Here is a 24,170-nt window from a genome sequence, read left to right as displayed (position 1 = left end):
TGACTTGTTGGCTCTTTTTTCCGCCTGTATAAAACGGGAAGTTCGCGTAAAAGAAAATACAGATGGAGAAGGCTAGCCGGCTCGCTGTGTCACAGAGAGTCCCCTTAAGCCGACGTGACAACTCACATACTGTCCCTTTGTGACCAGCTTCATAGGCAGAATGCCCGGTATCTGCGTGCTTTGTCTGGCCGCCGCGCTAGCTGCGTTCACCCGGCTGGCAGGCACAGTGGGGCCGGTGGTCCGCTGCGAGCCGTGCGAAGCCAGGGCGCTCCTGCAGTGCACGCCGCTGCCCAAGGACTGCACCGAGCGGCTGAGGGAGCCCGGCTGCGGCTGCTGCATGACGTGCGCTCTCGGTGAGGGACAGGCGTGTGGAGTGTACACAGCGCGCTGTGGCTCCGGCTTGACCTGCCAGCCCCAGCCGGGGGAGAGCCGACCCCTGCAAGCTCTGCTGCAGGGACGGGGAGTGTGCTCCAGCGCCGCGTCCAAAAAACTCAACAGCATTCTCATTCCAACGCAAAAACAAGGTAGGTGTTTTCTTTATATTTTAAATAGTTTGGGAATTATACTGTTGTCTTTTTCTGTGCGTGCGTAATTACTGGGTGTTGTGTTGTTGCGCTCTCTCCATGAGTGGTTCTCTATGCGGGGTTCCATGCGCATGTACGAAAAGAAAGTGCGTAGTATTGATAGTGGAAGTGATAAAGACTCGCATACTGAAGATGCAATGCACAAATATGCGCAAAATCCATTCTGTGGGCTGTTTTGCAGCCTGCCACAACGTAAATCAGCACTTTAGTCGTGGGGTTTTAGAGGGGAGGCTTGACATTGCACAGTGACGTGTTCGCCTGTGTTTAACAGATCCCATAGGCTCTTGAAAGTTTTAGTGGATAACACCAGCGGGGTTGGACGTTTACGCAGCAATGTATCGTTGCTTTCCCACAAGGAGGAAACCTTTTCCCATTTGTGCACTGATTTTGATATTGATGCGTTATATGTAAAATACAATGTAAGGAATTAAAAGATTGTCGTGCAGAATGTTTGTTTAACAGTAAGGATAACACTGCTCCATGACTCTGAGCAGGCACAGTACACACACACACACACACACACACACACACACACACACACACACACACACACACACACACACACACACACACACACACACACACACACACACACACACACACACAGGCTCCTTCAAACCAATAGTTAAGGAATGCCACATACATTCAGTAAGTATACAGTATTTAGCTGAGGCTGAGCCCAGACCATGTCCTTGTCTTCTGTAATGTCCTTTTTTTCCTTCAAGGAAAGCTCATGGATTTGTGTACACGGCATGAAAATATGTGCTGCTGCTTTCCTGGTCCAGAATGTTGGCCAAAACATCTCGACTGTGTGGCAAAAGAGTAAGGGAGGGGGCAATGTCCCTGAACTCCCTATAAGCAACCAATACACTCAATCAGGTCTTAATCATTGAACTCAAAATGCTCATGTGGTCAATGCATAGCTCTTTCTCTGCTAATATTTAGAGACCTTTTATATTTGCATGGTGTTTTGTGTGAATGGATGCATGCTGCTCGAACTGGTGAAACGGCACACATGCCACCTACATGTGAATACACATTTTTGTGTGTTTAGGCACTGCTGACGTCAGGCCTCCAGGAGCCTCTGTGTGTTTTCTTCTTCCTGGTTATTTGTTTTGGCCACAGTAGCATGCGGTGTGCTAGCACACATTGTCATACACTCACACATGCTTATGCATCCACTAGCACGCACACGCACACACACACACACACACACACACACACACACACACACACACACACACACACACACACACACACACACACACACACACACACACACACACACACTTCAGTCCTGCTTTTTCATTTCCTGACATAGCCTGCATATTTAACTTCCTCTCTCATCCTCTCCTGTCAGTTAATATGCATTTTTAGTCTTTCATTAAACACAAAAATAATATTATTTCCAATTCAATAGCAAAAAGATGCAATTTAATGCACTGTTATGGCTTGACAAGCAGAAGACAATAAAAGTCAGCCGTGAGACAGGTTTCAATATGGATTAAATGCATACCCTTTTCTAGTAACTCCCCTGTTGAAGAAATGTGGGAAATGATCCCAAGCGCCCCTGATGGCGAGAGTGTGTAAGTACAGCCCAGTGGTTTACACCACCATCAGTCCCCAGCTCCAGTGCAGCCTCTCCTCCCAGACATTAACAAGCTCTCCTCACCGCAGTTTGTGCTGTTTACCCCTGTGCCATTATACAAACAAATTGCGTAATGTGTTTATCTAAAACGCCCCAGACTTCCTAGAAATGTTATATAAAAGTTTATATTGACAATAAAAATTAATGCTTGCAGGAATCTTAAAAAGGGCTCAATATTTTTGTCCTTGTTTATGGAAGTTTATGGACATTTTTTGAAGGGTTCCGAAAACCCATGTGACCCAGGTTTAAAGAGCATGTGTTGGTCTCTGACGTCGCCTTGTTTTAGTTGATGCTGTTGTTGACATTCATGTTGTTATCCCAAATTCTGGAGAGTCTGGGAGACTGTAGAGCCCCACCAAGTCACTAATTGATCAGGTGGTCACAGAGAAAGGGTGGGCTGCCAGCCTGCCTGCCCACACGAGCTACACCCCTAAATGTCCGTCCACCACCCTCACCGCAGCTCTCGAACACAAAATCTGCTTTGAGTTACAATTTAAAACTGTGTTTGGGTGTGTGTGAACCACTGCATGTGTGTTCCCATCATCCTTCTGCCACTTCAGGACGTCTCCAAGCTCAGTTAGCTCCTCCATCTTTGGCCTTGTGATGATGTCACCCAGCGGGCGGCACATTGCGTGTAGTTTGGTCAACTCCTATATAAGGTAGGAGTGTTTAGAGCCCCCTCCTCTGTTCCCAATCGGTCAGATGGTCCCCACTCTGTCTTTAACGATTTGACAGTAATCTTTGCCAAAGGCTAATAATATATCTGCTCCCTCATCTCCCACTTTATCTCTTACTGCCCTAACCTCGTCCTCTTTTAGCCACAATCCCTTATTTCACCACCCTACAGATAAAAACGCATCCATATCATGTTATTCTCCCAAGTGTCCTTAAAAAGTCTTGTTCAGCCTCTGTGACTATATCATTTGGTCTGCATGTTGTGGAAATTTGTGGATATGAAATCGTCATGTTTCTGTTTATTTTCTTGGCTTCAGCTCTGGCTCCAAACAGCCCACAAAGCAATGAGCTAACTTTTTTCTCTTTTAAACATGCCTATCTTAGGCACTCAAGATTCTCTGTTGGATAAAGAGACGCAGGCTTTTATCATCCTCTAGAACAATGTTTTATTGGAATAGTAAAGTTAAATCATTGCTGAGGGGATGCTGTTAAGGAAAAGAGTCACAAAATAGAGATTTATTGGAAGGATTTAAGGTTTTCGGAAACCTTATTTTGCTCTCATAATACAAAAAGATGTTATTATTTTTTTCTGAATCAACACCAATAAGGACAGTTGTACCTCTTTTTTCAAACCTGGTCTGGATTGACAATATTACTACTAAAACTGCTAAAAACACTTTTTTAGGCTTTTCGTACATGCGCATATATATATTTTTGTTTTTATTTTTGTGAAACAAGTGATTCTACTTTTCCAGCAAATAGGAAAGATAAAAGTATTTAGGCAGTATGTGGAGTCCACACTGGCGTAACACAAGCACTTGGGGCCCCCCTGCAGGTACTTAGACTGGGGCCCCCCACCGCCACCTGCCACGGCCTCCTTACTACTAGCCTACTCCTACTTCTCTCTCTTTATATATATATCCTAATATATATATAGGCCTGTGTGTGTGTGTTTTGATTGCATAAAATAGTGAAAAAGATGCTGCAACTCAGCCCCTGACATCCCATGCCCATTTAATCCATAGGCCTATATAGATGTTTTGTTAACCCATTAATATTCTGTACACAGAGTAGGCTATCCAATCCATTTATTACATATAATTCTAACAATGAAACAGTCAGCAACAACAGTCAGCAATAAAAGTAACATTAATGATGATAAACAGAGCATTTACATCTTTGGATACGAGTATATGTGGGCACTCCTCCTAGCGCACCTATGAGCGAAGTCTCTAACCACACCGTTTAAATCTAACTTGCGAGCGCGCCTGTTCTCTATAGAAATGATGGCTAGGCCCCGTAGCCTATCTTGCGACATAGTGCTTCGCAAGTATGTTTTTATCAATTTTAGTTTAGAAAACGACCTCTCTGCTGTTGCAACGGTTACGGGTATGGTCAAGAACAATTTTATAGCTGTGGCAACGTCAGGCAGACTGGACAATATGGAACTGTGTTTCACAAAGAGAGTGCGTGCCAAATCTTGTACCCCACCACGTTCAATTTCTTTTAGAGCGGGTAGTAATGCGCTTCTAAATGACAGGATCTGATCAGGAAAATCAGCAGATAAGTCGTCATTATATTGCGCAGCCAGAGTACTTGCTGATGCATATAACTCACCATCGGATTTCGAGATGAGTTCCTCGGGGCGTAAAAACCCAAACCTTCGTGCCACTTCTCGCATGCTTTCAAACCTGCGACCCACCTGCGCAACGACTATGTCTAAAGTGGCGTAGAAGACCGACACTTTAAAATTCTCCTCTGCATTCGTAAGCCTTTCGTCCTCACACAATTCGTCGAAATAGGTTTTCGTACGCCTGTTGCGTTTCTCGGGAAATACAGGAGAGATACCCCACAATTTGGCCAGGTCTTGGGCAGCTTCTTTGAGGCTGTCATATTCACCTCTGAGTGACGCAAGGCTGTCAGACGCACTTGAGAGATACTGGCTTGCCTGTAGTATGTCCACGTTTTGTTTTTGGAGATGTTGGGAAACAATGTGGACTGACTCAAGAATTTTACCCTGTATGACCGTTTGAAACACAAATTCAAAATTTTCCATGCTGGCTTTGAGACCAGTGGCCTCCGCGCGTTCTTTGGGTTTTTTGGACAGCAGGGATATTTTAGTGAGCGCTTTCATTACGTCTGGGTAACGAAACCGAAGGGCGCGCACCGCATCATTTCTGGATGCCCAACGTGTCGGGCATAGACGTTTAAGAGTTGGCTGCCCTGCCACTTTGAACTGCACTTCCAAAATTTCCCAACGTTTAATGCTTGCGCTGAAGAAGTCATACAGTTTCTCTACTGTATCGTAGTACGCTCTCACCTTTGCCACATTCTGGCACGCATCGTTTAAAACTAGATTTAGATTGTGAGAAGCGCAATGAACGTACATTGCATTTGGTTCCCTATCCGAGATTCTTTTTTGTAAGCCAGAGTAGACCCCGCTCATTGTGGCTGCGCCATCGTATCCCTGTCCTCTGCATTTATTGACCGAGATTCCTTTCATCTCTAACAGCTCGAGAATAATTTTTTCTAAGCCGTGTGCGCTTTGGTCGTGGACTGAATGGAAACCCATGAAACTCTCGTGAATTTGCACGTCTGAGGGCACATCATTGTCATCTTTAGGAATCGTGACATAGCGGAGCACTTGGCTTAGCTGATCCACTTTGGAAATGTCTTGTGTTGTGTCTAATATGACCGAATAAAATTCTGCCTCATGGATTTCTTTCACTATTTCGTCTAAGACAGTTTGTGCCATGATTGAGATCATCTCGTTTTGAATTTTTGGGCTTAAGTATTTGATTTTACTTTTACTTCTGATCAACTTCTCCAACACGGGGTCGTAACGCGCAAGGAGTTCGATGTGGGCCAGAAAGTTTCCATTATTGATTTCTCCTAGTTTCTCGTGGTGCGCACGGAAAGCGGAGTTACAGGACGCAAGGGTTAATGTAACGTCAGCAATCCTTTTTAAAACATCTGACCAAAAACTAACCTCACTTTTGAAATCAGATGAAATCCTTTCGTCGATGGTTACATTTTGCTGCCATGTATCATACACAACACAGGCTGACAAGTGGCAACGGGCATGTTCGTGCTCTCTGATCTTCCGCGAAAGACCTTGCCAGTCATTAATCCCGGTTGTCCATGCCAAATTATGGCCCACAGACGTTCTGTCACCAAACAACCAACAACACTGGCAATACACACGATCCATTTTAGGAGAGTAACACAACCATTTGCGTGATATCTGTGTACCTTTCTTGGACACACGGTTATAGTACTCTTTAGAAAAGCACCTGCCTCTAGCATCCCTCGGATAGGGGCCTTCGTATTTGCATGGCCCCTGCTTTATAATCGATCTCTTAACATCACTGTCAGAGATGTCAACAGGGAAATTAGCCCTGTCACTAGGGTAAGGATCAGAAGGCCTATCAACAGCGCATTCAAGATCAGAAGAAGTCCCACTCCCAACATTCTCGCTGTCCCGGATTTCTTCTTCAGGCCCCGTAATGGTCTCTCCCTCAGTTGAAGAAGAGTCAACGGCACATCCAGAGACATCTTCCTCACCTGCGGCTGCGGTACACGCATCTCTGTCATCAGCAGCCATCTGATGCACGGCATCTCCTCCCTCATCCGATGCACCTGTGATTTCAGCGTCTTTTCAGGCTCTTTATTTAATTGCCACAGGCTATTTACTGCTTTTCAATAATAAAAAACAACAACTTTGATGCTTTGTCTTTATGAAGAAGAGTCAACGGCACAGCCAGAGCCTCACCTGCGGTATGCCTATCTCTGCCATCAGCAGCCACCCGATGCACGGCATCTTCCTCATCCGATGCAGAAGGGCATGCGCCTGTGATTTCAGCGTCTGTCTGATGCGCAGCGATCCCTCCCTCCTCGTCTGCTGCTAACCCTTTGAAGAGTCCGATTGCATTTCAGAACTTATTTTGGGTTCTCACGGCCATGTCACAAATTCTCCGCAAGTTTTTAACACAGACGCCTACGAGGGAGCTGTAGGGGCCTACATGTTAGCTTAAGACATTTCTGGACGGATGGATGAAAATCCAATTCCCTTGCGTTTTAAATGAGAGAAACAATTAGACGTTTTACTTAAGTATTTTTTTCTCTTTGTTTAATTGTCACATGTTATTTACTTCTTTTCAATACAAAACGTAACTTTGATGCTTAGCTTGCATGGAGGCTAGTGGAGGCTAGAGGCTGCCTCAGGCCACTGCCTCGTTTTACTGTAACTGCGCTAGTTTTTTTTTTCCACGACCCTACCTGATTGTGCATCCTGAAGTGGAGAGTTAGGCTGCACTCTCCCAAAAACAGATGAAATTTTGGGCAGTGTGGATGTAAATTCATCTCTTTTCTTTTTGTTTTGTCGCTTTTGAGCACCACTTTTTTCTCTGGTGCGCTTCATTTCTGCGGTGAAATGGCGCGTAATATTAGATCGCATATTTCGTGCATTGAATCATATCGGGAGACGAACACGGGCCCCCCCTAGCGGCCCGGGAAAGCTGTATACAACACAGCTACTGCTTTTACAATGAGCTTACAGCTAAAAAAAAAGAATGGAGAGTATTTGAATAACTTGTACTAGTAGACACAAACGAAGAATAATTAGAAGTGAGAATGAAACAGTGACTCATTTTCACAGTTTTTTTTAACTATACATGTTTATCTATACATTTATCTAAATATGATCAGTTTAGTAAGCGATGAGGCTGATGCATTCAATAGCTAGCTAGTATCAACCTCGAACTCATCAGACTAATATTACCTCAGTCTAAGACAAGTAAATACAAGACAAGCTAGCAAGTTTGCTGGCAAACTAGGCATGAAAAGTGAGATGACGAACGATAAAACATTTTAAAATACGTTTCTTCAGACTTTCATAAACAGAAAACACATCTGATTACCATCTTTGTTACTTGTGCACAAAATAGCTTTCACCCACAGACGCGGGAGCTTGCTTTGGAGGTTGCGAAAGTCACGAAGTGACAGACATTTCCATAAGCGGTAACGCGAAAATTAGCTTTTTTGAACGTCCCATACAGACCAATAATTAAATGTTACATATCTCTGAACATAAAAGTGCCATGGGTTTACAATCCATTCAAATGTCGTTGATCTGGCGATGTCTTACCAATTTAGAGAACGATGAGGCTGTGCTAGTTATAAACCAACACTTCTGCGACATACGAAGACTTTAGCTAGTCAGAGCAAACAGGAGGATACTAATATTACTATTTTGAATAGGTATTTTTTATTTAGACTTTTCTTACATCACTGCCATACAAACGTGATGATTTGTCATCATTGGTGCACAAAAATACGGTCTCATCCTGTGAGAAGAGATGTGTCTGCTCTGATTGCTAGCCACGACGGCATCTGAAACACTGTAATCTTCAGGCGATCAGTCACAGTCAGTAGCGAGGTTTAGCTAAGAAATACTTCAGAAAAGTCAATGACAACACACCCAATTTCCGGGTTTCAAAATAAAAGTAAGTTGTTCATGTATCCACTGGCGCAGTATTATTTCATGTAGTGTCTTTCAAAATTGCGGCCGGCCGCGGCCGCTCTAGTAGAAATCTAACATGCTGTCGGCGGCCGCTTTGGGGTATAGAGGTAGGGGGCCCGTTCTCATATGAGGGGGGCCGGGGCCCCCCCGCCTCGCGGGGGCTGCGGGGGTATACTTTACGCCAGTGGGAGTCCAATGTAATCTAAATTTGACAAATGTAGGCTAAATAGTTGTTTTAGGGACTCGCTCTAGGGTTATGTAGTGTAACTGCCTCAAGGACAGGAGGATATTAAGCTAAATGTCATAGGATCTGATGCTAATTTGGGCATTGTTCAGTACCAAGCATTTGAAAGCTGATGATTCACCTTTACCGTTTCAGATAACGCTGGAAATCAGGTAGAAGAAGGCTGTTTCAACGCAACCGCGACGGTGACGCCTGGCATGGCGACCGTGAAGGGTGGGCACAGTCGGGGGTCGATTGACAGCAGGCCTCCGCTGCACAACAAGCTAATCCAGAAAGATCAGAACAAGAAGACTCAAAGCTTCAAGGTGGAATCGGTTTCAGGGGGAGCCAACATGGATATTCACAACTTCTCCCTGGAGAACAAGAGGGAGACCGAGTATGTAAGTCACACTAAGAGGCAATGAAATGTCTGTAAAGTGTTGCTACTTGAATGATAAACAGTAGCAGTAGATGTTCTTAGAGACCTGCTACAACATTTAAAAGTCACACATTTGAATATAAACTTTATAGTGTTGGCCTTTTGAAAACAGAAATCATGAACATTATTACACAAAAACATTGAAAAAAGAGCGTCCTTAAAAAATCCATAGCGTTATCTTTTAATGTTATTTGCTAACTAACTAGTTAGCTCCCATCCTAACGTTACAGTACAATGCATTGTGTATCAAGAATGGACTTTGAACAATCAACAACAGTAATATAAATACAAGTTTAGTTGCGATATGATAACTGAAACAATATAAAGCACATAACGTTACCTAAAGAACAGAGAGTCGCAGAGAGACTGAGGGCAGATCGGTGATTTGCTAGCTAGTTAGCGTTAGCTGTCGAGCTACTATTTAGCAATATTTATCTCGACACATTTTATACAAAAACACATATAATTAATAAAGGGGGTCGTTACAAGTCATGAGCATCACATTGTCTAATAAACAAGTGTCTGATACAACATAACCTTGCTTCCTTGTTTGCTAGACTAGTAACCTCAGTGACGTTAGCTTGAAGTAATTATCATATTCGGACAATGCCAGCCAGCATTGGCTTGTTAGCATGTAGGCTAACTTGTGGCCGACTTTCATCGATTTTCTTTTATATTTGACAAGTTCTAGTTCTTTACCTGAAGTTTAGCAAGCCGCTTTTAATAATATTTGTTGTTGGCAGTGCAGCCTAGTGGGCGTCAGGATACAGAGACACCCCCATTATCTTTGACCTGACATGCATTGATTATAACCTATGCACTGCATGTGACAGTATTAATATAAAGGTAAACCAGATTAAACCATCATTAAAAAAAGCTGTGAAATGTTGCCACTGCTATACTATTTCTTACATCTAGTCTTTCTTTAAATCACCCAACGGCACTTAAATTGTTCAGAAACCTATATTCAAAATTGTTCAAGGCTGTCATTAAACAATTATCAGCTATCTCTATAAACATTGTCTAAAACATAATTAATACATATGACAGTTTTGACTTGAATTACTGTAGTAGAAAAAGCCCAGGTGCAACCAATTATACTAATGACCATGGGTGAATGATACCAGGAACCTGAAATCGAGGTAGTTAATGAAAAATATAAATTATTCATTTGATTATTTACACCTGTACATCTTTGGATATTGCATTTTATTTAGGTTATTGGGTCACAATTTCTTTTCAAAACAGTTTCTCGACTTAAAACTATTCCTGATCCAAAATCAATACTCAGTTCAATACAGAAGGATGCTTGATACAGGATGTAGGTTGTGTGGCATGAAAGCAGAATCAAATTTTAAATTTGATAAAGTTATTAGAACTGAATGCAATAAAGTAAACACTAAACAATCTAAACTTCCACAAATAAACACCTATAAACTATCTCTAAATTAGTGTCTTAAATTTATAATATCTAGTTCCAGAAGAAAAAAAAAATCTTCTCTGAATCTGTAACTCCTGTAATCTGTAATTCCAAAGCAAACTAAATGCTGCACACAGTTTCTACTTAGCGTATAGGTTTGTTGTCCATCAGTATCAATATCTAGGTTATTTTACTTTTTTTTAAAGGGTTTTGAAGTTGATGTATGCAAGATCTTCTTAGAGGATAGTCCCAGTTCCTCTTTTTAGCACCAACCTCTGTCAGTAGGCATTACACCATATGCTATTTGCAGAAAGCAACCTTCATTTGGCGAGAATGCATACAGCTGTCATCCTGTGGTAGATGATTTGAATGTAGCCTTCAAAAACATACAAACAGTAAGGGGAATCTCAATAAAACATTGCTCTGCAGACCAATTTGTGGTAAAATACTCCACAGAGTACCGTTTTAAGTTATTAACTATCATTTTTAAACAACATCATTTTCTAAAAATATTAAGCCTGTACAAAAAAATAGGATAATCACTGCAAACCAAAGCTACCAAAATTACCAGACACAATTTGGGGACTTAAAAATATATACTATAATGGAAACTTATATATCTCAAATGTTTGATTGAAATCCAGACACCTACATTCTGTTCATCATATATTATATACTGTGTAAAAAGATGTTAAACATTAAATCAACTTAAAGGGAGAGGTAATTGGACATTCTTATATCACTATGAACTGCTATAATTGCATGAACACTCATGTTCTTCATGTTTGTGATGGTGTAAGGATGAGTGTGTAACAGTGGCGTCCCCGGGGTGTGTTTGCCGTGTTGCTAGGGGCCGTGTCGGCGGGAGATGGAGAGTATCCTGAGCGATCTCAAAATCAGCAACGTGCTCAACCCGAGAGGTTTCCGCATACCCAACTGTGACAGAAAGGGTTTCTACAAGAAAAAACAGGTGAGTGGCTCTCTATACTGTTTTATATGTCCTTTTCACACACACATTTCAACACACACACACCTGCTGACATGGAAGTAGACCCACCGCATGCCTGAACACTTCCAAAGAATCCTCAGCGACTCATCCCACCCACCCACCCACCCACACATGCACAATGCCCCTTTTTTTTGCAGTACAGGTTGCCTTGACAGCCACATCAACACTATATTATCAGAATGGCTAATAACCATGTATTACTCTCCGGTAAATGCACTGCAGCCGTCTGACTCATGCCTCACAGGAAATGAAGTCGGTCAGGTGTGTTTGTGGGTGTGTGGTGTGGGAGAGTGTGGGGGGTAGGGATGTAAGAATGCGGTCTGGGAGTGTGTGTGGCACGGTAGATGTGGCAGCAGGGGAGTGTATGTATGGCGCTTGTTTGATGGCGGTAGTTTTGGTGAGGGTGTGTAGGTGTGGGGTGCTGTTGGTGAGGTAAAAAAAACAAACAGGCTGTCACTGGTTTAGTTTTTCTTGTCCGTTGTACAGCAGACTTGGGCCACCCAAGGCCTGCTCATTTGTAAGACTGGGGGGAAAAAACGTGAAGCTAAAATTCATTTGGAGAAGATTGGTTGGTGATGTGCTGACATGGGGGGAGGAGGGGTGAGGCTGGGAAGGTGAAGGGTGAATTGGAGGTGTTGTGGGACATTACTTTGACTTGAGGCATGTCAAATTGATACCACCGTCCCATTTCCTGAGATTGGGAGTCTTATCGGAGGGCTTCCGTGGAGATAGAGCCCGTTCTGAGAAACGCATGAGTCACCAAATAAAATAAACCCACAAGCACCATGACTCAGAGACCAACTCGAACAATAACACACACAAAGACACACACACAAATCATTGCTCTTTTCCAGTCTCAAAAGTGAGGCTTCGTTGTTACTTTTTATTAAAATCAGAATCTTCTTCTGTTCCTGGATTACATCAACAAATACCTACAAAGAAAGTGTCAGTTCTGTTCTAAGCGTGTGTGTGTGTGTGTGTGTGTGTGTGTGTGTGTGTGTGTGTCTGTTAATGTGTGTGTGTGTGCAGCAGTGTGCCAGCCCTTGTCGCCCTTTTCTCAAAGGGTTCGGTGGGGTGCGGGGTGTTGTGTTAAATCCATCCGAGGGGATGTGCCTTCACGGTGTGTTGCAGAGATTTATGACCGGAAACACAGCGAAGAGGAGACCGTGTGAACCGTCTAGGGTGACAATACTGTGAAAAGAAGGGAGCAAGGGGGGAGGGGGAGGTTGGAAGGAGGGATGAGGGGGTGGATGGTGGGTGAAGGACTTTGCAGAAGAAAAAAGGGGCATAACCATACACATGATACACAGGATGCCTCAGTATCTTAAAGTGAAACCACGCCCGAAATCTTTTAATACTCAGGCACTGTTGAAAGGTGGCTGGTAAGAGATGGTAGGTTCATCTTTCATGGGGACCTTTTTAACCAAATTGTACCGGGAATTAAACTGGGAACTAACCAAGGGGTTCCAGGAAGGAAGGATCAACAGGAATTAAAATGAGAACTATACATAAATCCCTTTGTGCTTTCCTGATAACAGATTAGATAACGGTAAATAAAGGTTAAGTGTTTCACAGACGAAGGAACAATACCATATATTCATTCTGGCAGAAAAGAAAAATGTGTTGCTTGTTTCCTACAGTCAGGAATTTGGATGCATTTCTATCACTTTAACAAAACTTACTGCACATGGTAAATTTAGCAACAACCTTCTATTGCTTTTATATTGATCTGATCATACGCATACATTTGTTGGTCTTTGATCGGGAGACGAGTATAAGTTCAGCAAACTCTGAAACATTAGTTGCTGGTCAACCAGACAGTACTAACTTCCAAAAGAGTACATTTCTAAGATAATAAACTAGAAATAGGTTCATCTGGTCAAAATCCAGAAAAACGCAAGAGTTCGTATAAGGTTTTTGGGTTCCTGGAAAAGATAGGCTGCATATTAGATGAATGATAGATTCAAGTTGTGATTCCCAGAAAAAGAAAAAGCACAAGCACACCACATCTGCAGCCATATTTGGCAGCCATCGCTCAGTGGGTAAATGGGTGTCTATCAATCAGAGGGTCAGGGGGTCAGAGGTTCTATCGTCTGCCCATAAGCATGTATACAATATTGAAGTGAATGTAAGTCATTTTGGATAAAAGTGTCAGACTCTCTGCATACCCTGCTGTCATTTGTAGCCTTCCCATTTGGCACTTGTGACTATGTGCGCATTATCTGGGTTAACTAAGAAAATGTAGGTTAGAAGCAAAACATGCCACAATTATGTCAAAAGTTGTTGCAACAAATTCTGCGTTGAACACATTTTCAAATATTTTCTTCTAAAAAGTAAATATTTTCCCGAGTACCACATTAGGACACCAAGAGGTTTAGTCCTCCATAGAAAAAAACTCATGATTTGGTATCAAACATTTGGAGATTCCTCTAACAATCCCATTTTCATTCAATGACTGACAAGCATTTTTGTACTGGAAACTACCCAGAAACCCACACATACGTCCTCTGAATGCCCTCAGTCTTTGGATTGCTGTTTCAGACACTTAAATAAATCTCAACGCAGCAGACATATTTGTTTGTCACGCCTGCTTCGTCAATGGTACGCGTCACATTCAATTAAATAGTATTTATTTAGGTCCATAAGGGGGAATTTGGAAAGGCATCTAGAGCAGTACTGCGAAAATATAAGAAAGTTATAAAGATAAGTAAACAGGCAAGAGATGATTGAATAGTATGATATGAGATGAAATCATAATGTGATCTAATCAGCCTGTTGATGGCAATATTTCATCTTAAAGCTTTTATCTGCCAGAACTGATGACACGCTGATATGTTCCTAAGACTACTCTTGGACCACTATTAAAATCCATCATAATGTACATGACAGAAAAATGTATCAACATTTAAGAGCCACTTTTTTAAGACTAGTGGGTATTTTATTTATTGTTTTACCAGAAAGATGGATTTGTGGTAAAATATTGTTTTAAGAGGTCAACTATCATGACAAGCAGGTACGTGTGTGTGCTTTCCAGTGTGTACGTTGCTAGTAATATGAGTGCTGTAGGAGAAGGTTGGCTGAGCAGTGTGAGCCCTACCTCGGCTACAGGGAAACCTATTTTTAGCAGCAGTTATATGAATTGGCCCAGTATCCCAGTTCAGGCCAAGCATGCCCAACACTGACCCACTCATTACACCTCTCAAAGTCTCACACTCACTCTCACTTCTCCTCCCTCTCACGCACTGTCACTTTCAGGCTCTTATTCATGATTTCACCCACCCATCATTGCCCCCATTGTGGCTCGCCTACAGTCCTCCACCCGTCTTTTCTTCTGCCTCCCTTCTCCATCATTCTGTCCATCCTGCCTTCCGCCCACCTGGCTTTCTCCTTCCTTGTTTGGCCAGGAATTACCCTGCAGAGGTTTGTGAATGGAACGACAGTGTCTGTGTGTGTTTTGAGAGGAGGAGTAGGAAGAGGAATAGGCAGTGGGTTAAGGATGCTAGCCAGGTGCCTGTATACCCTTTATGCCTCCTCCCTGGTGACAGTGGCAGGCCCATAAGGAGTGACTTATTGAGCGTGACTCAGAAGAATCTGTGGAAACGTACACACCGACCACAATGGCTTTATAATAACTGGCCAACCTTCAGGGACCCAGACAGCTATTTTCACTCTGTCTCTCTCCCTCGTTCTGTTCCCTCCCCGGATTTCTAATCCACATCGGCTTCCCTCTCACTTGGGGATGTGGAGTCTTTTTTTTTTTGTTGAGCTTTGGTTGTTACATAATATTGAGAGTAGTATTTTTTATTGTCACAATGAGTTTACAGACATATGTCAGTGTATGAGTTGAGTTTTGATACCCCATCATGTAATGTCGCTTCAGCTAATCATCACTTTTATTATTGCCTAATTTATCATTTATTTTCATTTAATCATCGATCAAGATTATATTTTCAAGAAGCAAGGGTTATTGTAACAACATGTCTGTATCTGACAAAAATAAATACAGTTGTAGGAATATTTGACTATGTATTTTAAGACTATAGTGTATAAATGGTTAAATCGATGCCTGTCAAAAGTTGGGAGGCTCCTTATTATGATACGATATACTTTATTGTCTCTGTAAGGAAATTTGTTCTGGACTTGGTCTGCAGCTCCACAAAAGAAACAACAAAATAATATATACATAGTACCGGATAAAACCTACATATACTCAGTTTGCACATACAAAGACAGACCTACGGACATTGGCAATGGCGACCTATGGCACAAACCAAATGGCCAAGCTTAATGGACATTGGCATTTGGCAATGAGTGTTTGTAACTGTTCAGCCTGCTTTGAGGAACCCTAATTTTAATTAAACAATATTAATGTTGAAATCTAGTTTTTTGTTCTCAGTTGGTAACAAAGGTATTCAATTCTAAATAACAAGGCGCGCATATTCACATTACAGAAGCTTTAACATGCTAATACGTGTTGTACCATCTTTTTTTGCAAGTCTGGTTTATATTGATTCTTTTTGCTCCTATTTTAAAGTTTGTATAGCTCCATTCTTCTAAAACAAACAAATTATTCTGGAGCTTAATTCACTGGGACTCTCAATAAACAATCTTCTTTTTTAGAAAAGTAATATCCTGCAGCGACTCCCAATGCAGTTAAACACACACACACACGCAAACAGATGCGCCCTATTTTACACAAATTCATATATATGTGCACCCATACACACACACACATACACACACACACACACACGCACACAAACACGCTGCATTTTATGAGCTTGTGTTTATCCTGTGGTCAGCCGAGGCTCTTTTTAATGTCCGTGAAGCCCAGCGGCGCTGCTATTAGCTATAAAGGCCGGCATCACAAGAGCACGCATTCATACGCACAACACACACGCATACACACACACCCCATAAAGGTAGCATTATGAATGTGCGCTGTGGATGAAATGGGCTCTTTTAGCGAATGCAATGTGGACAACGCAGGGACAGTGTTGGGGTTGTAAAGATGAGAATATGGGGCCCAAGCCTGAGCTGACCCCTGAGCTGAGGTTCATGTTCTACGCTTTTCAGATCAGTTTGATATCCCTCCAAAAAACCTGTGTTTCCAGTGTCAACTACTCACTTTGCTTTTGAAGGTGCTTTGAAAAGATTTGCGTCGTGTTTCGAGGTCACTCGTGAAACAGTTTCATAACATAAAGAAACAGCTGGGATTTTTCTAGAAAAATATAGTACGAGGGCCCTAATGTCATTTCCGGTCAACATTATGGCCCCGTCCACTTTACTGCAAAAATAATGCATTAGAGCGAGGCGGAAAATAATAGTTTCTTCATGTTTAAAAGCTGCTGAGTCACATATTGCACTTCAAACAACAAATAAATCCTGAGCTACAGTTTCTTTTCTTCCTCTACAGAAAAAAAGGAGAGCAAAAGAAAAAATCCAATTCAGAAATCACAGTTTCAGTGTAAGCCTGCTGCCTGCCACTCATCCCCCGGCAGACCCACTGGACATCAATCCACTTATTTATTCAGAGCTCAGTAAAAACAAAACTGTCCATGCCGTCTGACGCTCTATTCGACAAAATGTTCATATATGTGGAGGAATTATACAGTTTTTAACGAACAGAAATATTGTTTTCTCGCATCACTTTAACATTTTACGTCGGAAATCAGGATTTTGGTATGAGGGCGCACGCCGAAAGTAAGATGGCGCAGCGCCACTGTTAATCAGTTTGGACAAAACATAGAAATATGTAAAACGTCTGTTGTGACTGCAGTATGATTCCTGTGTAATTTTGATGCCAAATAAAAGTGTCAAGAAAGTATAGTACAAAATTCCAAAGAAAAAAATGAGTTACATGATTGATTGTTAACATTTAATTGTTTATCTATTGTGCAATTGGATCAATGATGGGATCCCTTGTTGCCTTAACTTAAACACCAGGATTACTGTCTTTATGTATATTAAAGAGGCCCTATTATGCTTTTAGGGATTTTCCTTTCCTGTACTCTGTTATATATGTTTTTGTGCATGTATTTTGTCTGTAAAGGCTAAAAGTTCATTGCATAAGTAATGATTACAACTGTCAGTCTTCGATATATACAAAGTGAAATCTAGTCCTCAACCGGAGGTTTGGCTGTCTTTGTCATTGTTCTTCAGTGTGTTGTGTATGTGTGTGTGTATGTGTGTGTGTGTGTGTGTGTGTGTGTGTGTGTGTGTGTGTGTGTAGTTTGTAGATAATGGGTAGTAAAGAAAGGATTGCTTGTGATGACTGCTAATAGTTCACAGATGATAGAGAGACAGAGCGGAAATTCAAAGGTAGCCAAGCAACAGGGGAATGCGAACGTTTTGCTCTTCCTCTCCCTTCCGCCTCTCCTTTTGGCTTTTCAACCCTCCTGTATACACACACACACACACACACACACACACACACACACACACACATATACACACACACACACAAACACATACACCAGGCAGGACTCCATCATCATTAACCAGAGCAAAAGGAACACAATGTTAAGCTCCTCTCTGCGGTCGCGTCCACTGGGTCAGGGCTAAAATAGAAGCTGGCCGCAGACTCAGACGATGGCACCGTGCGGGGGATAGAGGGAGGAGAGGAGGGAGAAAGAAAAACCAAGTAAGACAGAAGATTAGGAGGAGGAAGAGAGGTAAGAAAAATGAAAAGAATCTCTCGATTGATGTGTGTTGGTGTGCGAGAACGGGGTGTGTCGGGCTGCGTACTTGCCCCCAGACTTCTGCAGTAGTTGTTGGTGAGGTATTTTAATAGGCCTCAGTCTCTATAAAGCTGCCTTTGATCATGCACTCAGGACACACGTGGATATAGACTGTGCCGGAAACAGGCACCTGGTCACACTCTAAAGCCTGTCTTTCTGTCTCTGTGTCATTACAATGCTGTATGAAGTTTGGGCTTGGCTCTTGGAATTCCAATTTCAAGAATGACTTTGAAATTTAAGTTGACTTTCAGATTTATTTTGAGGTGTCTACTCCCACGTCTGATAAGCTGTGTAGACATTATAGTTCTTAATACAACCTACTGCATGTAAAAAGTGCTACATATCCTACACCTGGTTACCCAAGATGCATAGTCCCCACTTCTGTGCTGTCAGTATGTTGGTAATCACTGCTCTGTTGTTTGATTTACTCCGTGTGAAACCTCAAATTGTTTTATACATTAAAGCAAAGTTTATTGCGCTTTACAGATGTTATACTTAGACATGAGACTCTTATGCAACTCTGGTCAATACCATGGATTGAAAGCAATGTTGACTGCTGCTGGAAGATGCAACAGAAATGGCAGTTTCTAATGTTGAGTTCATCAATGTAGACCAAAACACCAGCGGCTTATTGACACATCATCGCAAATCACCATGTGTCGGTAAAACGTACTTATGCAAACTTCGTTGTGCTACATCCGAGCTGGTTTGATTCAAGAATCCTACTGCCCACAGGAAGTTTCCTTAAGCAAGACACTGAACCACATTGCTCCCAATGCATGTAAAAAATGTAAATGAAGCACTATAGCCCAAGCATCTTGAAAAACAATGTAACACAAGGATCTGACACGATTCACACAACCGCAAGGGGTCATTGAAAATAGTGTACTGATGTGACTCCCAAAACTACCCTGACTTCAGGCAGTCATTGGTTTCGCTTCATTTCTGTACATTATGAAAATGAGGAGCACTCTATCAACTAGCTTGAACTGATCCATCGCATTGACCAATAAGTCTGCATTAACTCTGGTTAGTGTTAAAAAGTTATTGCATGGTAATGTAGATTAAGTTAGGATTGATTTGAAATCGCTCCACTGCCTTACCTCGCAACAATTATGTATCATGGACAAAGGGCAGTGTAGTGTGAGCATTCAGTACAACTCAAGCCAGTTTCAAGAGTCTGCTAAATGATTGTCATAGTAAACAGAAGTGAATGGCTGCTTCTGAGGCCAAGTGGTTTTTAGTAAATTGGTTTGAATGGGTCCTTTATACCTCCAAAGTAAGCACTTACACCCCATAGCCATTGTTGCGATTGAAATGCAGTGTTCTTGTGTACAGAGCCAAACAAACAGTAAATACTATATACACACTTATGGACTGCCCCCTGTGGGACATGTGATATCACTGCACACTTGTATGTGCTCCTGGGGGGTATGTATATATACCGTAGATACAACTGTTGTTTGTGTGCACCTACATGTTTGCTGATGTGTGTTTATGCGTGCACATGCACCCGCGCTCGTGCACGTGCGGCCAATAATCAGCACCAGATGATTTTGAGTGTCTGCCAGTTTCCCAGAATAGCAGCGACGGTTTCCTTGCAGCCCTCCGACTGGCCTTGGCAAATATTTTAGCAACTCCTTGTTTACCTTCGCTCTCACTCACTGAGTGTGTTCCTCATTGCCCCGCACCGCTCTATCGAAAGAAAGAATCTGCTTTTTCATCGTTTACCCCCACTGGTCAGGAGCACATGGGCCTGATAAATAAACAGCTCACAGAGGGGACAAAGTTGCACCACGTGGACGCCTAGCAGAGGCTCTATCACTTTATATCTTGATATATTTTTACCATCATCTTTCACATTGTGAGCAGCTGTATCATCTGCACTTTAAAGTTCCTGCACATAAAAGCTGGGAGGCAGCTCTAGGCAGCAGGGCATTCCTCAGCATGATCGATGTGATATCTACTTATTAAAGTTCTGCTGAGGCACGACTTGGCCCCTTGACAAGCATCCAAAACCTTGAAAGCCAACACAGAGAGCAATAAAGCCATGTTGAAGGCTGCGTTGATAAAGCTGTGTCAGGGTTATTCCTCACCTTGGAAACACTAATCTGTTTTCACATGTGTCTCAAAGTGATAAGTCCTCTGCTTCTTGCCAGTTCCTTCTCTCCCTGCATTCTCAAAACTCAAGATAAAAGTAATGTTTGTCCAACTGTCTGTGCAAACCTTCTTGTTGAAGGCTCCACACGTTAATCTCGTGTTGATGAAAAGCAAACAAGAAGGACTAATTGTTTTTCCTCCTCTTTATCTTGCAGTGCCGTCCATCAAAAGGCAGGAGGCGGGGCTACTGCTGGTGCGTGGACAAATACGGGCAGTCTCTTCCCGGCTACGACGGCAGGGAGCGGGGCGAGACGCAGTGCTACAACCTGGAGAGCAAGTGAGAGGACAGAGGGACGACAAGTGGACGGAGGGAGAAAGACAGAGAACAAGCAGGGTGGGGGGGAGAAAGAGCCTAATTTGCTCTCGCATGTAGTTTTATGTAAACATTTTGAAGGGGGCTCTTGAAGGATTTTAGGTCCCATTTCTGTCAGAGAGCTCGGGGGAGGAAAGTGTGGAGCACAAGCCTTCTGTCCATCACAGCTATCTGTCCTGTGCTTTTTAAGGAACCTTTATTCTTTTCTTTAAAGCAAAAAGCTGAGAGAGCAGGGGGAGAAGGAGAGAATTCTACCATCACGACTTTTCCACTCACTTTAAACAGGATGACCCGAAAAAAAAGAAAAATGCAGCACCACCTTTTCTATTGTGTGTCTGTGAGTGTGAGTCAGTGTGTGTCTTAATGTGTGAGCACCCGCATAACATACGTGTGCACAGCTGCATGTCTGTGGCGTGTGAGTATGTGAGTTCCCAAAAGTGTTTTATTTCTGTAAATAACAGTCTTGAGATCCAAGCCCTCCCTCTGCTCCATTAAACAATGCAGAAGAAAATAAAAATGCTCTCTGGCTCAGGGTCCATTTTGAAGTGAAGGATTATGGGATTGGCTTCTTATCTAGCAGCAAGGGTCCTTCTTGTTGCCTTTGAATTGCCCTGCTATAGGGAAGAGAATAGAGGCAAACAATGCAGTTACAGTGCCTTGAAAACTGACCTTCCCATGCCTCCCCTCCCCTTCACCCCCTGTAGTCGTCCAATAAAGGAAAACTTCACTGAAGAGCTACCTTTTGAGAATCAAATACTCCTTCACCACAGTATAACAGCAGATTTAATGCATGATCCTATATGAACAAATCAGGTGAAAGAATTTGGAACATACTGAGGGCTCCCATCAGCAAGTGGATTAAGATGCAATATGTGCCAAAATATAACCACGTCTGCAGACATCTGATTTGCTGACCACATCACTGATATTTTTTTTCATAAATGGCCGCAAAAACAACAATCTAAAACAAAAAAGTGCATTACTTTTCCTAGCATCTGCTAACTTAATGCCAACAAGACGCAACACAGTGATGCTACGGATACGGCTAAACGGATACTGTTTGCTCAAAATAACCTCACCTGACAGCTTAGATGCACACTTTGGATTGACAAATAAAGCAGAAGCAAAAAATGGTAATTCAGCCTGACCATCAGAGGCACAGCCTTCAATGTCATTGGTAACGGGCATCGACTATACATCACAATGCCAATCCAATGCTGCAGGAATTAGTCCTAGACCAGGGAATGAATTACCATTTTAGCCTTCCCCGGGTTTCCTTGTCTTGAAATCGAGATAAGATCGGTCAGATTCTCGAAATAAGGTCCATACAAGATACGAGATCCATGCACCACTGTATTGAGTCTACTGTAACTAAGGCGAGTATTTCAAACTCAAAAAGGATGGATAGGTGAAATGCCCACATGCCACCCTGCAGGGATAAGTCTTCTGTCTCTTTCCCACCACCCACTTTCCAGTCCCTGCCCCTCTGTTCCTCTAGCCTTGTGTCCCATGTTCTTCCTCGTCCTTGTCCCATGTCTATCATCCAGCTCCGGTGCTGAGTTCCTCCGATCCTAGGTGTCTTTACCCCCTATGTAAAGCTGTGCCCTTGTCTGTGTGCCTGATCCTGTCTCCGACCCACTAACCCGAGCTGTTAGTCCCCACTCCAGCACCCTGCCACACCTTTTCCTGTCAGTGGTGCATCCTGGTGTAGTCTTGTTTAAACGGGGCAAGCCTGGTGTGACCGGCCCACCCCGCCGCAGGTGCCAGCTGCCCCTATGCTACAAGCACAAGCACTTAAAGCACTTTAGCTGCGCCGCTACTCGTCAATGCATGCAGTTAAAGACAATTGGACCTATCTGCATCTGCATACCTTTCCTTCAAGGTAATGTCAGATGAATCAGTGTGATACTGTAAGAAAACAATAATAACCCAGGGAGGAAGGGGGGGAATAGGAAAAAAAGCTACACCAGGACTTCTGACAGCAAACTTTGCAAACACCCCCTCAGAATTTGTTCCATTCAATGCAACTATTTTCTTTTTTTTTGTTGTTGTTTTCGTAACTTTGGGGAAAAAAACATGCTTGTATGATCATATGCCAACAAATCTCCACAAGGTGGACACAGCACCAAATATGCATTCACACAAGTGGTAGGGGGTCTGAGGGAGGAGGCGGGGTCCTCCCCGAGGAGCTTCCTGCCCGATGCTCTCCCACATCCTGTGTAAAGACTTGAAAAGTGGAGAGAGTGCCGACAAAGAATGCTCGCCCAGTAGCTTGGTAGCATTACATCGGCCGTACACCTCCTTTAATAGAGCGCAGCAACTTAACAACCAACTGTTGGTGCTATATCCCATCTATTCAAAGACTTGATGTAGGGGAGGAACATACATAAAAATATGTTTAAGCTATTCCCTCCCTAATATTTGTAAGTGTGTCTTTTTATATATATTATATATATTATTATTATTATTATTTCCTGGCCAGCTAATGTGTCTGACTAGACATCATGTACAGTACTGAAAAATAAAAATTATTTATCTAAGAAAGAATTATAAGCTGATCCAAACTAGGTTTTCTTATGAACAATTCAGTGACTCACCGATTGCACAGCAAAGTCTATTTGATTCAGTGTATTTTGGGGAATATAATCACTAATGAATGTTTTATTTTGTAATGAACCTTTTTCCTTCTGTTGCTCAGCAGGGTCATTTGTAAGCTCTGTGCCCAGCAGGCGAGGTTTCAGCCTCAGGCAGAATCTGTTTCAGTCAGGCACTCAGGTCTCTGGTCATCTTAGTTCACGGCTTCTTTAGGCCAGTGAACCTCTCACCTCTCCGTCAGTCACTTCTCTCCATGCACACCCAGCCATCCCGCCTCAGTCTGTCAGTGCAGAGCCAGTCTCACACTTCTGCAACGTCACTTTCTTTATCATCATTTTGTTTCTCCCTGCTGGTCACGTTAAGAATCTCTCTGTTCACGGGTAAATGTATTTTTGTTTTGTTTTTCATTTCAAGTTTATCCTTCAAAGAGTTTTTTTGATTCAAGCTTTTCATGATACTAAACTAGAAATCAAACAGCTATTGTTTTCCGAGGAAGAAAATGATTTTGATTCAAGATATAATTTGTATTTAATGTCTTTTTTTAAATAAAAAGTGAACACATTTTAACATGGCGTCTCTGATGTTTGTTTTTGTCCCTGCATGACTTTTTAAAATCTCTTAAAGGTTTGATTGCATGACTCCTGTTGAAGTCCTTGAATGCAATCAGTCTTCCCTCAGTCTTGGAATGTGTCAATAAGGATAAAGCAGAGGTTCAATTTGTAAAGAATAAAAATAAATCTGGTGGTGCCATGCAGGCTGGCAGTGGGCACGAGAGGTTGAGGCGAATTCCTGTGCCCGACCAAGGCAAACACAGAGCGGGTCAAAAGGCAGCACCGTGCTGCA

General features: G+C 42.5%; 1 protein-coding gene across 2 annotated transcripts; it reads left to right on the top strand.

Moving 5' to 3' along the window:
- On the top strand, nt 1–23,894 carry igfbp3 (insulin-like growth factor binding protein 3). Of its 2 annotated transcripts, none has more exons than XM_063891695.1 (4): nt 1–524; nt 8,808–9,052; nt 11,361–11,480; nt 20,575–23,894. In XM_063891695.1, the coding sequence occupies exons 1-4, from the start codon at nt 161–163 to the stop codon at nt 20,698–20,700; spliced, it is 855 nt and encodes a 284-aa protein (XP_063747765.1). In that variant the 5' UTR covers nt 1–160; the 3' UTR covers nt 20,701–23,894. The 2 variants fall into 2 exon arrangements, with proteins under 2 accessions (XP_063747765.1, XP_063747764.1); XM_063891694.1 differs by lacking the exon at nt 20,575–23,894 and adding an exon at nt 16,936–17,490.
- The last annotated feature ends 276 nt before the right edge of the window (nt 23,895–24,170 follow it).

The sequence above is a fragment of the Eleginops maclovinus genome, chromosome 9 (genome assembly GCF_036324505.1).
Source record: "Eleginops maclovinus isolate JMC-PN-2008 ecotype Puerto Natales chromosome 9, JC_Emac_rtc_rv5, whole genome shotgun sequence".
Classification (NCBI taxonomy): Eukaryota; Metazoa; Chordata; class Actinopteri; order Perciformes; family Eleginopidae; genus Eleginops; species Eleginops maclovinus.
Note: the sequence above shows the minus strand (reverse complement) of the source record. Positions and strands in the feature narration are given on the sequence as shown.